The sequence below is a fragment of the Cicer arietinum genome, chromosome 6 (assembly GCF_000331145.2).
Source record: "Cicer arietinum cultivar CDC Frontier isolate Library 1 chromosome 6, Cicar.CDCFrontier_v2.0, whole genome shotgun sequence".
NCBI lineage: Eukaryota > Viridiplantae > Streptophyta > Magnoliopsida > Fabales > Fabaceae > Cicer > Cicer arietinum.
The window spans coordinates 23,032,753-23,048,267 of NC_021165.2; the positions used below are offsets into that span (position 1 = coordinate 23,032,753).

The 15,515-nt window shown below is 25.0% G+C and overlaps 1 protein-coding gene across 1 annotated transcript; it reads left to right on the forward strand.

Moving 5' to 3' along the window:
• Positions 1 to 9,761: 9,761 nt before the first annotated feature.
• Positions 9,762 to 13,657, forward strand: LOC101492011 (protein MANNAN SYNTHESIS-RELATED 1). The gene is made up of 6 exons (XM_004506954.4): positions 9,762 to 10,054; positions 10,739 to 10,877; positions 10,996 to 11,066; positions 11,677 to 11,762; positions 12,024 to 12,606; positions 13,063 to 13,657. The coding sequence occupies exons 1-6, from the start codon at positions 9,794 to 9,796 to the stop codon at positions 13,339 to 13,341; spliced, it is 1,419 nt and encodes a 472-aa protein (XP_004507011.2). The 5' UTR covers positions 9,762 to 9,793; the 3' UTR covers positions 13,342 to 13,657.
• Positions 13,658 to 15,515: the final 1,858 nt, after the last annotated feature.

Here is a 15,515-nt window from a genome sequence, read left to right on the forward strand (position 1 = left end):
TTTTTCAACCAAAATATTATTTTTAACTAATGATTTTCTTAAAATTCTTATTAATTTAGTACTTTAGTAAAATAAATCAAAAATTAGTTAATATTTTTCTAGAAAATTGTACAAACAATTAAAAAGTTATATTTTTTAACTTAAATAATAAGTTAAAAAATAAGATTTTTTTTAACTTAAACATTATTAGATAGAAATAATTGATAAGAAATTTTAGTCAAAATTTTATTATTAATCAAAATCAATAAAATCAAGGAGTATATAAAGCTTATATAATTAACTAATGTAACTAACTAGCATTAGTAACTTTAATTTAGTCTAATAAATAAAAGTGTTTTCGAATATTACCCTTGTGTTTTTATAGGGATTTTCAAGTTGAAAATATGGACAAATATTTTTATTAAATTAAATAAATGCTTTTAAACAACTTAAAACTCGTTTAAAAATGCATTTTCCGTACATTTTTCATAAAATTTAAAGTAGGTGTCAAAAAAGTTATTCAACCCTTTAATTATCACTTTCTACGTCATAAACTATTGTTGGGTGTACTTATCTGCTCTCTTTGTTTGTTTCTCTTATTATTTCACATAAAAACATAAACAAATCAAAATCAACAAATAAAACATTAACAAATGGCAAATGTCGTACTACACATGTTTGTTATGTCTGCATTAATATTATAATCCCTTAGTGGACCCATCACATTGGATCATGTATACGTATCAGAATATACTCCCTCCTCAATAATTTTAACTAAAAGTAGATTACATTATCACGGATATCAATAATGATAAATAATTTATTAAGTAATTAATTCATTTAAAAAAGTATATCTAAACTATGATTCAAGAAACATAATAAGTTGATTCATTGAAACTAAAAGTTAGATTAATTGATAGATATTTTTAGAGATATTAGTATATTAAATAGGTTAAAAAGTCTTAACTTTATTTATATTTTGTCAATTTAGCAAAATTACTCCTTTAGTTCACTAACTTAATTATTTTCTAATTTTACTTTAGTTCTTCAATTATTTTTTATTCCATTTTTTCTCTTTAATTATATATTTTTAAATTAAATTGATCTTTTATGTTAATTTATGTAAAAAATTATAATTAAATCTTATCATCTCATTCATCTTACTTTTCTTCAAAACTATAAATCCATAAATTTATAATTTTCTTCAATTTAAAAACTCTTAAAATTCATCAAACATTTAACTTCAAACCGATAACCTTCAAAATCCATAACACACAAATAATGATAATAATTAATTATATCTAAACTATGCTTTAAGATACATAATAAAGTGATTCATTGAAAATAAAAGTTAGATTAATTGATAGATATTTTTTAGAAATAGTAGTATTTATTTATATTTTATCAATTTAACAAAATTACTATTGTAGTTTATTAATTTACTTTCTAATTTTACTTACTTCTTTAATTAATTACTTTTTGTTCCGTTTGATTTTTTAATTATACTTTCCTTTATCAAGTTGGTTTCTTCCGTTAATTTATGCTAAAAATGATAAGTTTTATTATTTCCTTCATCTCACTTATCTTTAAAATTATAAACTCATAAATTTATGATTTTCTTTGGTCTAAAAACTCTTATAGTTTATCAAACTTTTAACCTTCAAATTCAGCACCTTTCAAACTAAGAAAAATATAAAAAAAAAAAAAAAAAAATCCTCAAATCCATTCTTCTTGTTTAGAATTCCATTGTGAATGCCTAAATAAGAATACAAGTAGAAACATTGTAACTCTCAACAAAATTTATTCACAATTTCAGCAAATTAAAATACAGTGCAGAAACAACAATCTTGAGAATGTGAACTATTACTATCAATTTGAGTCAACAACTATTGAACTTTTAATCCATGAGTAACACAAGCATGGCAATAATCAAAGTTTGTTAGGTCAGATTCACAAACAGTATCAAAAAATGCAAAATTTTTGAATAAATAAGAAGAATGAGTTTGAGGATTTTTTTTATTTTTCATTTTGGTACAATGCATGCTAAACAAGGAGAATGAGTTTGAAGAATTTTCATTGTTCTGATCTTGAAAATTTATGGATTCAAATTCGTAAATTATGAATTTGAAAGTTTGTGGATTTGAAGGTTATAAGTTTGATCAATTTTCTGGATTTTTGGATTGAAGGAGATTATAAATATCAAAGTTTATAAATTTGAAGATAAGTGAGACAAAGAATATGACCAAACTTAACGTTGTTTGACATAAATAATGAAAAAGACTGATTTAAAGTACCAAAACATAATGAAAAAATAATTAGGGGTTTAAAATGAAACAAAAAAAAAGTTAAATGACTAAAAGAGTAAGCTAGCCTACAAATTTCAATATAAATGAACTATTTTTATTTGTATATCATTTCGGATGAAGTAATATCCTAGAGAGAATGTTGTTATTGCTTGTTATTGCTTATTGTAAAAGTTAAAAAATTGTCAATGGAGGTTTATTTAGTTGGTAAGAGAGTAATCCATACTCCACAACGCGCGTGAATTCAACTTATATTGTTGATGTAAAAATCTCTTTAGTTGATAACTCTATTTGAGTCTTGAAGTCTTCTCTAACCCTGATAATTATTTTTCATCAATAATCTAGATTTAACACTCTTTGATTTAAACGTTCAAAGAAAAGTAAATCAATGTTGCATGAAAACTTTGACCCAATTTTTTTAGCTAACTTTTAAGATCGCCAACATAATTTAATTAACCTCAATCAAGTACGGGTTTACACTTGGTGTTGAAGAAATATACTTTACGTAAATATTAACTACACAAGTCAAATTGAATCAATCTGTTCGAATCCGTTCTTTGAATTATTAAAATTTATTTAGTTTTGGTGAATGTCAATAAACACATTGGTATGTTTTGTCATAGATATATTTTTTGTTTTATACTATTAACATGAGTGTGATGAATTTGTTAGTACGTTCATTCTTTTTATTTTTAAACATATTTGAACTATATTGTTCTTGATATAAAATTTGAATGAATGAATAATTTTAAATAGTGTAAAACTTGTGTTATGAGTGTCAAAAAGAATCATTTTCAGTATTAATGACATTCAATATTTTTATGATTATTAATATGAATTATTATTATTTTGACTCATTAATATTATTATTATTATTATTATTATTATTATTATTTATTTTTTCTTTTTTTCAAACATTAAACTAATGTTGTCACTTCTTTGTTGGATTAGGACATGTACCTAATACTGAATGCTACTTTGCATATCCTTATTGATATTTTAATTTTTTTAAAAAGCTAAAATATATTTTATCACATAAATCTCCTATCACATACAATTTATAAAACATTTGTCGTCTAAACAAATAAAATTACATCCACATCCATAGATCACACCCCAAACATTCAAGAGGATAAACACACCACTTATATAAACTAAAATTAAAAACCTTAGAAGTATGTGTTAAGAGTTTTATATTAAATAGGATAAGACTTGATAAAATATTTATAAATGGTATATAGTGTTTTTCTTATAAGTTAATTTTGTAGAGTTATATTATGTCTAATCCAAATTTCAAAATTGTAGTCAAATTTATTCAAAATCTATTGGGTCACCTTCTATCAAATTAGGATCATACTTATGTTTGAGATTAGAGTTGACTTTAGGGCTAGGCCACCAAGGCTACCCACCTAGGGATTTAAAATTGTCTCTTTTACATATAGAGAAAAGTTAACATAAATAATTTAACATTTTCTTTGATTTATTTTAAGAGAAATAATACCAAAAAAAATAATACACCAATTGATATGCTTAATTATATGAAAATATTTTATTCTTGTACAAATGCATATACTATTATTCTTTATAGAATAATATTAACGTTCTTGTATTTGTTGTTTAAGTCGAAATAAGTATTTTAAAATTAAAATTAATCAAATCTTATTTAAGATAAAAATATTTCAACAAAAATTAAATGAATTGACTTTAATATTGATAGAAAAATAAATGTTAAATTGTTTACAATAATTTATTAAATAATTTTGCATCCCAAAAAATTCAAAATAAAATATATAAAATTTAATAAGATAATATTACTATTATTTTTATTTTATTTTATTTAAAAACTCAATTTTAAATCTGTTTTATCTTTAAATATACGTTTTGGATCGATTCTATCTTAAACATGAAAAAAGTGTATTAAAAGTCTCACATTTATTTATTTATCTGTTAGTTCCAATCTAAAATCTAAAATAGAAAAATGTGTATTTAGTGCAATTTTCCAAAATATAAAACCCCTTTAGAAAAAACTTTGATGAGGTAATAAGAAACATTTTTAATGAGAAGGAATTTGTTCCTTTCAACTCGTGATAGTAAAGTAGTATTTTCTTGTATGACCATTCGTTTTGGATCTCGTGCGATGAAATGAACAAAATAATATAGAATGACCCCATTTGGCTTCTTCTCAACGTGCTGTCCAAATCTAAAATCCAATTAATCCATCACCTTCTAGTTGGCACCAATTAAGGTTCATTTGTTTTTGTCTTAGCTAAGGGTATTCATTGAAAAATTATTACTCCCTCTTAATGTGTAGGTGGATATATTTGAACTTAAATTTCTAACTAAACATATCAATATATCAACTATTAATTTTATTTGAGACAAAATATATTTTTCAAAGTTTAATCTCTATTACTACTTCCTCCTTATTTGATCTTTAAACTTTTTAACATTTTAGTTTTTTCCTAAACTTTTAGTACTCTTTTAAAACATTAAAATACAATTAAACATTATTTTTCTTTTATTCCCTTATAAAAAAAATATTTTTTAAGTATGCTACATTGAAAATAGGTAAATTATTCAATTGACACAAATAATAGGAAGATATTCAATTATGATTGATTGAAAGCACATGAACCATAAAAAGGGATGTAGTGCAAATCTTTAGTGCACTTTTGATTGTTTTTTAGTGGAAAAAAATGTGAAAAACTTTAAATTTAATAGAGTATTTTAGATTAAGTGTAATAAATTATTGGGAATTTGAAAAAAAAATTGCAAATAAAAAAACAGGGGTAAATAAGTCCATGTCTTTCCAAATTAATTAATTTTAATATATGTGCCAAAGTCTAAAAGGACACACAATAAGGAATCATTAATTAATAAATTATATTTATTCTTTTAAAAAAATATTTTTATGTGAATACATGTTTATTATAATAATGAACAAAAGGAACTTTCAAAATAAACAAAAAATAAAAAGTGGAGAAAGGACCGTGAAAACGGACTGTGCGAGATTTTTATTTTCATGTATAAGTAGTAAACAAAATTTCTCTTGAAAATTATTGACACACACACAAAATATTTTTCTATCAAAAGTATTTTACAAAAATTCAAATTAAATCATTTTTATTAAAATATGAAAAAGACATGTTTTAAACTGACAAATTTTACTTCTCAAATTTTATTTATTTCTTATCTCTTACATAATTTTGTTTTATTTCGTAAACATTGTATTTAAAATTGTTCAATAATCTTCAGATTCTTACTTTATTTTCAATTATTTACAATTTAAAATTCATTCCTCTTGTGTTTGATTGAAATTACTTGGTCAATTTTTTTATCGCAAAACTAAACAAATAAAATATCTACTTTTTATACTTATAAAAGATAATAGTTAAAATGAATTTAATTTTTATAATTTCGTATAAAAAATTTATTTACTAACTTGTGCATCTATATTATAAGGGCTATTTCATTACAATATTAAAGAATTAATTTAAAGATACTTCTTTTTAATGTTAAGAGATTTTTTATTTGACACCATTAAATACATGCATTTTTTATCAACAAGAATTAAGATTAATATAAAATGTTAGACTCTCACAATAATATGATGAACTCAAATTCAAATAGTTTTTGAGAGACATAATCACATTTAATATTTGATATATTTCAAACAGTATTCTTTCATGTGAAGGAAATCTATAAAAAAAAATACATACATTTTTTCTTATGATTGAGTCAAGCTTCTGTTAGGAAAAAATATAATATTTAATGAATTTCTAATTATAAAAGTTACTTATAATTTTCTAATTAGAATTTTTTTTACTAATTAGTGTCCTGTTGCATTAATGTGTTTTTTTTTTTTCCTTTTATTTGTGCAATCAGACATGCACTTCATCCATTTTTTGGGTGGCTTTAATTACGATTAAGATTTACGTAAAAAATTTAAATGCATATTAAAAAAAATAATTACTACTAGTTCCTGTGTTTTTTTTTTTAATCACTTTTTCCCTTTTTTGTAAGTATTTATAGTATATTTCACATACTATATATATATATATATATATATATATATATAATTTTTTTTTGTGTAATAATTATTACATATTATTTTTATATATAAATACCTTTTATGTTAATTTGTTTTCTTCCAAGTAAATGGTACCATCAGGTGATATAATTAGAAAATAATCGACAAATGCAGTAAATTGTAAATGACTTATATTTAGGGAATCTTTCTCTCTGAAATGGCTTATAATTTGGGAGATTGGTACTATTTCCATACTTTCATGTTGGTTTCTAATAATGGCTATAAATATATTTTCTGCATTCTTGTAAATATAAAAAATATCAACTTTTTCAGTAAAATCTATAATTATTTATTATTCTATTTGTCTAATTTAAAATTGCATAATTCTTTTAAAAAAATCAATTTTATAAATTTATTAAAAAGTAATAGTTAATATAATAGGTAGATACTCATAGCTAGATAGTGTAAAAAAAAAGTATACTAGTAAAATTATTAGTTGAGTGTTTTTCAAAATACACTCTTAAAAAAATTGTGAAGGTATTAAATACATTTTATTAATATTAAAGAGACAAATGTGTTAAATGATGGATACAAATATAATTTAAAATATAAATATATTATAAAATTTATAATTTTTTTTCTTATAAAGAGGATATAAAATGTCAATTTTTCTCTTTTAATCAGAATTAGACGTACTATAAATGAAAGAAGGCTAATTCTTTTTCTTTTTTTAAATTATCATTATTAAGTGCTTCACTCATTTTTGTTTCAAATTGTATTCTCTATTTAATAATACATGCACAATTTTTCAAGTCAATATATTTCGTCTTGTATTTACTCTCTTTATTTAACAATAAATATCGTTTAATTTTTTTCAAACATATTAAAAATATAATTAAAAAAATAAATTATTTTATTTTTTAGTGATTTTTTTACAATTATTGATGCAAAGTATAATAATATTTTAAAATATATGAACATAACAATTATTGAAGAGTGGTATAAAAAAATAATTAAAATTTTATTAAAAATTATGAATAATATTTATTTTAAAATAATTTTTTATTATTAAAGTGACACTCATAAAACGAAAGAATTATAATAACAAAATATATCAATACTCCCTCTAGCCTCGTTTATAAACATAAAATATATATTTCACACTTACTAAAAATAACAGTTAAGTATTATTTTTTCATGTAAAAAGAGAAATGCATTTAGCAACCTGTCCCTCGTTACAATGACTATCTTCCCATTTCATTAAAGAATTGTTTTCGACATAATAACATTAATTGTGGATAATTTAGGTAACATTTGTTTATATTTAAGTTTTGATGGAATACTTGGATAGTAATTATTCTTTTGTCTTTTAAAAACTAGAATTTTGGATAATAAATATTCTCTTGTCTTTTAAAAACTAGAATTCTACTATGTACCTCCACACTTAAATCTGTCGTCCCCTCAAGATACATGAAAATATAATTTTATCCTTTTAATTATTTACAATAAATTTTAAAATTGATAGTTTTAGAAGTTTTAAATTTTGGAAATAAGAATTACATTTCAAAACTTTATAAAGTTTCAAAAGTTTCCAAATCTGAAAATTTTCTAAATAAGGATTACATTTCTAAAATTTAGAAAGTTTCAAAAGTTTTCAAATCTAAAAAGGTTTGAAAGTTTATAAATTTAGAAAGTTTCTAAATATGAAAAGTTTCGAAATTTTCGTATTTCAAAAGTTTTGAATTGTTTGAAAATTTTCTATCTTGGAGGTTTCAAATTATTCGAAAATTTCAAATATTCTGAAAATTGTCATTTCAAAATTTTCGAAGAAGTTAAAAAATTTGAAGAAAAAAATTGTATTTTCGCGTTGATTGGATGGATGACATGTTTTACATTTAGGGGTGCAGGGTATAATCCTCCACAAAAACAAACTATTTAAGCATTTCATCAATATTAAAAAAAAAAAAGGTGAGAATCAGTTGACTCTAAAAATAATTTTCTGATGAATTATTTTGTTTAACAATTCAATATAAACAATGAATTTTATTAATTCAATCGTTGATTATTAAAATGATCAAGTATACAAAATTTTGTATAAATTTCAAATTCATATCTATATAATTTAGTTATCGATATTTACTTATATTTTTAAAAGTTTATTATACATTCATTTTAAATTATTTAACAAAATACCAAATGGTTTGAAATTTAAAAAAAAAATGGATATATTCAATAAAAACTTTTGACTTTATTGTTGAATTTAAATTAATAATATCCATCGTTTATATTAAATTATTAAGTATAGTAACTATTCACATATTCTTATAGCCAACATATCATCACCCTTAAAAAAAAAATATAAATAAAAAAAAGAATAATATTTTATTAAACTAATCTTATTAAGTATTGATATATTTATTATTATCATAAATATAAAGTGTATTAATTAAATTAAAAATAATATATTTAATAATATTAATAATTTTTTTAAGGGAATCATTAATCATATGCACAATTGACAAAGTGTTGATTATTTTAAGACGTTATTTTAGAAATATGTAAATTATTATGAAAAAAATTCCCAAACACCATTTTAACAATATGTTTTAGAAAATGACAAATTAAACCTTGAGGAGACTACCATTTATTTATTTCGATTTTTCTATAAAAAATAATAAAAAAATTTACATTTAATGATACCAACAAATATTTTAAACACATTTATTAAGGAAAAAGTCAAATAAAGCTACTACTAGTATTTGACACAGATTATACTTTTTTAAGTAACCAAATGCATTAACAGTATTAAATGTAAATTAAGAGACCTTTGCCAAAAGAACAAAACGTCAATCTTTGACTATATGAAAAATTGTGGAAATTGTATAAAATATATGAAAATTAATCTTAAAAAAAATATGAATATTAAAATAATTTAAATATCTTTTAGAAGTTTTTATATGTTTATTTTATTTATAATAATATCCAGAAAAAAATATGTTATTTATACAAATTTATCTGTATTATTATAATTATTTATACAATGAGAGAGAGAGAGAAACCGTTACATAACTTAAATTTAGAAATATTATTTTAAAGAAATCATAAATATATATTAAATTTTATTAAAGCTATATATCAAAGACAAAGAAAAAGTAAAACAAATATCTTATAATTAAAGAAGAAAGAAATACATCTTATATTTAAAACCTCTAATAAATAATTTATAAAATATAAATTACTAAATATCAAAATCATATTTTAATAATCTATAACAAAAGTTAAACAATATACATAAAAATAAAAATAGAAAACACCATATTTAGCATTAAAAGTCTGATACTCTAAGAACATTACCAAAATGAAATTAGTCCCTTTTTCTTTTTAAAATTTATTAGTAAAAGAAGAGTGGAAAAGTAAAAGAAAATCCAGGTAGGATATTAGGAAGGACATCATTGTCAGTGAAAGTGTCGGTGCTCAACTAATGTTGTCTTCTGTCTCACTATATTACACACTCTCTTCCTTTCTCTCTCATCTTCATTTTTCTCTCTCAATCTTCAATTTTTCCTTTTTTTTCTTAGTTTCATTGGTCCAACTTTTTTTCTCTCTCTCTCTCTTGAGATTCTTAATACCAAATCAAAAAATGGGTTTTGATTTGAGACAAGTAGTTGCTGGTATCCTCACTCTTACAATGTTTGTCATGCTTATTCATATGATTAAAAGAGATCATTTTGATTCTGTTCAAGTAAGACCCATTTTTCATTTTATGTAAAGTTTCAATCTTTCACTTTTTTTTTGTTCATAATTTTGATGTTTTTTATGTGAATGAATCTATGAAAGGGTGAAAAGGTTTTACTTTAGCTTTTGACTTTTTTTTGTTATGAACTAAATTCACTCACAAGGGTTCTTTTTGTTAATGATTTTTGTTAAACTAATAGTTTGGGATCTGAATTTGTTTAGAAAATTGAAATGAAAATTTCAACTTTGAAGGGTCAATAAAAAACCATTTTTTGTTTGTATGCACCTTGAAGCTTGAAGTGATTCTAAGATCCTTACTTTATAAACTAGTAGAGATTATTTTCTTGTAGTTGATGATGATTTTTCAATGGAATTTATAATGTTTGTAAGTTATGTTTTCTAAAGTTGTTGTTAAACCATTGATTGATTTTTGAGAAGACATGAATTGAGTCACTTGTGATAATGGTTCTATGTTCAAAATTTTTGATTTGGTGAGAAAATCTTATGATTTAGGAGTCAATTGTTGTTCATGTTCTTTGAATTTGTTAGAAAAACACTGTGCTCTAATTGAATCTTGGAGTGGTGAAATAGATTAATACAAATGCCACTGTGAAAGTGCTTTTCTAATGCAAATTTGTTTTGATTATTACTCTTATAATATTTTGATATAAGTTTCTTTTTGCTTTACAAGGATAATAAACTTCCAGGAGTAACAGAAGATACAATCTATGAAAGTGTAAAGGTTGATAGTACTCATGTAAGAAAGAATATAGGGCTTTGGAAGGGAGATACCGACGGGTTAAAAGCGTGTTGGGTTAAGCCATCTGGAGGTAAGATTCAATGTAAAGTATTGCAAATAGTCGAAAATGGCGTAATAATAGACATAGTCCCGTGCAAGCATTCTTGTTGTTGTTGTTGTTTTATTCATATTTTGGCAATGGCTTGCAGATGAAGTGGAGCAGACGAAGGGGTTTGTTACCTTTTCATTAACCAATGGACCAGAGTACCACCTATCTCAGGTAAATGATTTAACTGTTGTGATTGACTTAGTGAAACGAGGATTTGCGTAGGTATCTGTTATGTTCAAATACTTGCGGCTGTTTCTCAAACACCAGAAATATTTCCATTTGATTAGTACTTTTCTTATATGTTCGGTTTTAATTTTGGAGGAGGTGAAATTGATTCTACAGGTGTAAAATTGATTTTGACATGTTTGGATATTCTCCAGAATTTGATTCTAACTTGAAGATTTTACCTCTACAATTGTTTTTTAGCTTTGTCTTTATTGTTCAACTCACTTTTATATGAATGTATCAAAACATAAACCACTTTACATTGAACTCAATTTTAGCCAAAACAATTTTACAAAATCAATTTTTGTCACTACAGAATTAAACACACACTTAGTAGTTGTCACAATATGCCACCTGATAGTTATGATATGATTGATAATTTTTGCTGTTCTGATAGTTATGATATATATATGTGTGTGTGTGTGTGTGCGATTTGCTCTTTTAGAGGGGGCAGCATTGTAAATTTTCAAGTTACTTTGATTCTATATTTGACATACTGTCCTTCATTTTCCATTTCTCTAAATCATCTTTCGTCACCGATATACTTCTTGTCCAGATAGCAGATGCGGTGATTGTAGCTAGAAGTCTTGGGGCAACACTTGTCATTCCTGACATCCGAGGAAGCCAACCTGGTGACAAGAGGTTAGTTCTGACTATAAAAGATCAATTCCGTTATTTGAACATCAAAATACAGACAGTAAATGTTTATCTCTCTTACTTATCTGCATTTTAAAAATACACATAAAAACCAAAACTTACCGTATTTGACATCAAATTTTGATGTCAAAATATCATTTTTCATAAAAGATTGGGTGTATAAGATTGGAAAATGTCAATGTTAATGGCTTCTCCTACTCTTAAGTTGAAAATTTTATAATCTAATGATACTGTTTCATATCTCAGGAACTTTGAGGACATTTATGATATTGATGTGTTCAAGAAAAGCATGGAAGGAGTGGTCAGTGTGGTAACGGACCTTCCTGCTCAAGTAACAACTAAGAACATTGCTGCTGTGAAGGTCCCTAATCGGGTTACCGAAGATTACATATCTAGACATGTCGAACCAATTTATAGATCAAAGGGAAATGTAAGGCTAGCAACTTACTTTCCTTCAATAAACATGAGAAAGTCGGGGAAAAAAGGCGACTCCGATTCCATTGCATGCTTAGCAATGTATGGAAGTTTGGAGTTGCAACCAGAAATGCGTGACGTTGTTGACTCAATGGTTGAAAGACTCCGAACTTTAAGCCGAAAATCAGATGGTCAATTTATAGCTGTCGATTTGAGAGTTGAGATGTTGAACAAGAAAGGTTGCCAAGGAAATGAGGATAATGATGGAGAAAAAAGTTGCTTCAATGCACAAGAGATTGCAGTGTTTTTGAGAAAGATTGGTATTGATAAGGATACCACAATTTATGTGACACAATCAAGATGGGATGATAGCCTTGATTCTCTTAAGGATCTGTTTCATAAAACTTATACTAAGGTGAGATATTTTTTCATATTCCTCCTTCTCTATCTCTCTCAACACGCTCATGTGTGCTTAAAACAACTCCCATTCAAACGAGGAGTTCCACCAGTGATGATGAAACTAGGTAAAAACCTACAAGTTTTACGACTCCTTCGTGAAGCAGAAATCACTGTTGAACCAAGAGTTCCATCACCAATGATGAAGCTAGTTAAAACATACGAGGTCTACACCTCCTCAGGGAAGCAAATATGTTGTGTGTGCGTGCGCGCATTTGTATGTGTGAGTGTGTATGCGGGCGCGCGCGTGTAAGTGTCTGCATGCACTCACTTACACACTTGTGCACAGGCATACTCACACGTACAAGTGCGTATACAGACACACACACACCCGCCTGCTCAAACAGACACCTAGAATCTTTCATGCATTTCTCATACTAAAAGTGTAATATCTCATGTCATCAAATTATTGCAGGAATCCATTATGCCCGCGGATAAGAAGACAAAGTTCCTAGACTCTAAAGATTCCGAATTGGAGAAAGTGATCGACTTTTACATTAGTACCGAGAGCGACGTCTTCATACCAGCAATTTCAGGTCTATTGTACGCGAACGTAGCTGGTAAGAGAATCGGTTCCGGTAAAACGCAGATATTGGTTCCATCCGAAATTTCAGATTCATCGGCTTCCGCCTCAAGTTTCTTGTCCCCTTACATCTCCAAGAAAAATCATTTTGCCTATTCTTGTTATTGTTAGTAGTTTGTTTGCTGTTTGCCAATGTAAACAATCCATTCAGGATTTTCGGGTTTTTTTAGGGCCTAAGGTCTTTTGTTTTGATATTTTTATGAACTTTTCAGCAGAAAAGGAGAGAGTCAAGTGTTCACTAGATTAAAGTTTTGTTATATAAAATTGTACACAGGGCTTTCTGTTCACATATCTGGCTTGTAAAATTATGGCTGCACCATAATTATGAGTGAAACAATCAAAACAATTGATACTGCATTCATTGAATTTATGTATTTATTTGCATGCTTCAATAGGAAAAAAACTCCATCCTAATGGTGTTCTTTAATGTGAGGTACTTGATTGGATCTTTATAAAATATAACGAAGGATGATGTTTAGTTTTTTTCTCAAGAAAACAACTATGGTATTTATTTATTTTGTAGTGACTCTATTTGCATCAAAATTCAAAAGAGTGTAAATATAGTGTACGGAAGGGTCAAGTAACTACACAATGGCATTCAATTATAACCATTTAATCTGCTCCATCCTAGTATATAGTTTTAAAATCAATGATCTTATTATTTGATGTCGTGGCGAGTTATGATTGAATTGCAGTATAACAATTATTTTATATTGTTGGTAAACTATCTTTATTCTATTAAAAAATTAATAAAATAATTAAAATATTTTTTATGAGTAATATTATTGACACATAAAACTTAACAGATACAATATTGTGTATTGAAACACAAATACAAAAAGTGATCCTCCTTATTTTATATGGTACTGTATTTGTATCATTATTTTTTTATTTTAATATAATATCACATTGAATTTATATTAAAATTATGCACTCATCTTAAAAAATAGGAGAATTGATAAGGGGTATTTTTCCTTAAAAGTTGAATTTGGTAATTTTGCTTAATAGGAGAATTAATAAGAGCTACAATGATATTATAGAGTTGAATTTGGTAAATTTTAGTTATATTTGTGTTCAAGAAATTATGATGATTTTTGTTTATAAATAAAACTGGATGAAGTAAATTTCAAGACTTTATTTTAATTTTAGTTCTTGAAGTACAGCAATAGTGCGATTTTGATTATTTACCTTTTTGAGTGATTTGTATTATGATTTTTCCCTGGTTTGATGTATATCTATCTGGACGTTATAATCCTATATGAACATCCCCTAATTCCACTTAGACATATGTGACATTGAAAAAGATACTAAATTTTTTAAAACTCCCTTTGGCATTTTCCTTGTATAATAAGGTTGAAGTTAAATAAATAATAATGAAAATTACTTGTTCGCAAAAAGTATAAATTGTGGCGGATCTTGAATAATATTGTAGAAGGGTAATTTATAAATTTTTATTATTAATTATGAAAAGTTAACATTAAGTACGTTTATATAAAATTAACAATTTGATAATAATTATACACAAAATCATTACATCGTCTGTTTTTCTTAATATATGCAAAACAATAAATTGTTGCTTATAAAAAGAAGGGACATAGAGTATATTTTTTAACAAAATGCTATTTCACCTTGTTATTCTTTTACTTTATAATCATGCATAAAATTAATTTATTTGCCTTTACATTATTCAATTAGATAAAATTTGATTTAATCTTTCAAATTTTCTGCTTAGATTTTTTTTAAGAAATTTAAGCCCTTTTATATTAGTTCAAGATTTTGACATTATCTAAAAGTAATGTCAATACTCATAATTTAATAGTAAAATATAGGTTTATTGTAATTATTTTATTGAGAAAGTAAATTAGTTTTGTTCTTCATACATTAATTGATTCTAAAGATGAAAAAAAAAAAAAAAAAAAAAAAAAAAAAAAAAAAAAAAAAAAAAAAAAAAAACAGAGAAACTCAAAAAGTTGATTCTATAACGAACGAAGAACGATGCATCAAATTGAACCTCTTATTCTTACAACACAGGCAAACAATTCAAAAAAAAATACGAATGAACAATAGCTTATTAATTCGTAGCTGAACACTATCATCATCAAAAACACAATTCATAAAAGAGGAACGGAAAAGAGTTACCTAGGGTATAATTTTGTGCAGATCGTGGAGAGGAGCGAAACGGAAAAGGAAGGGAGCGTAATGGAAGATTAGAAGATGGAAGAAATAGGAGTACATATATTCTTGGCTTGAAGAGAGGGAAGTGGTGGCAACACCGAAGAAGCAAG

What these genes read in the sequence shown, in the direction of transcription:
- LOC101492011 (XM_004506954.4), top strand. Translation starts at nt 9,794, where the DNA reads ATGTTGTCTTCTGTCTCACTATATTACACACTCTCTTCCTTTCTCTCT. An exon ending in TTGGGTTAAGCCATCTGGAG is followed by an intron (nt 10,878 to 10,995) that starts GTAAGATTCAAT and finishes AATGGCTTGCAG; the next exon opens with ATGAAGTGGAGCAGACGAAG. An exon ending in CAGAGTACCACCTATCTCAG is followed by an intron (nt 11,067 to 11,676) that starts GTAAATGATTTA and finishes CTTCTTGTCCAG; the next exon opens with ATAGCAGATGCGGTGATTGT.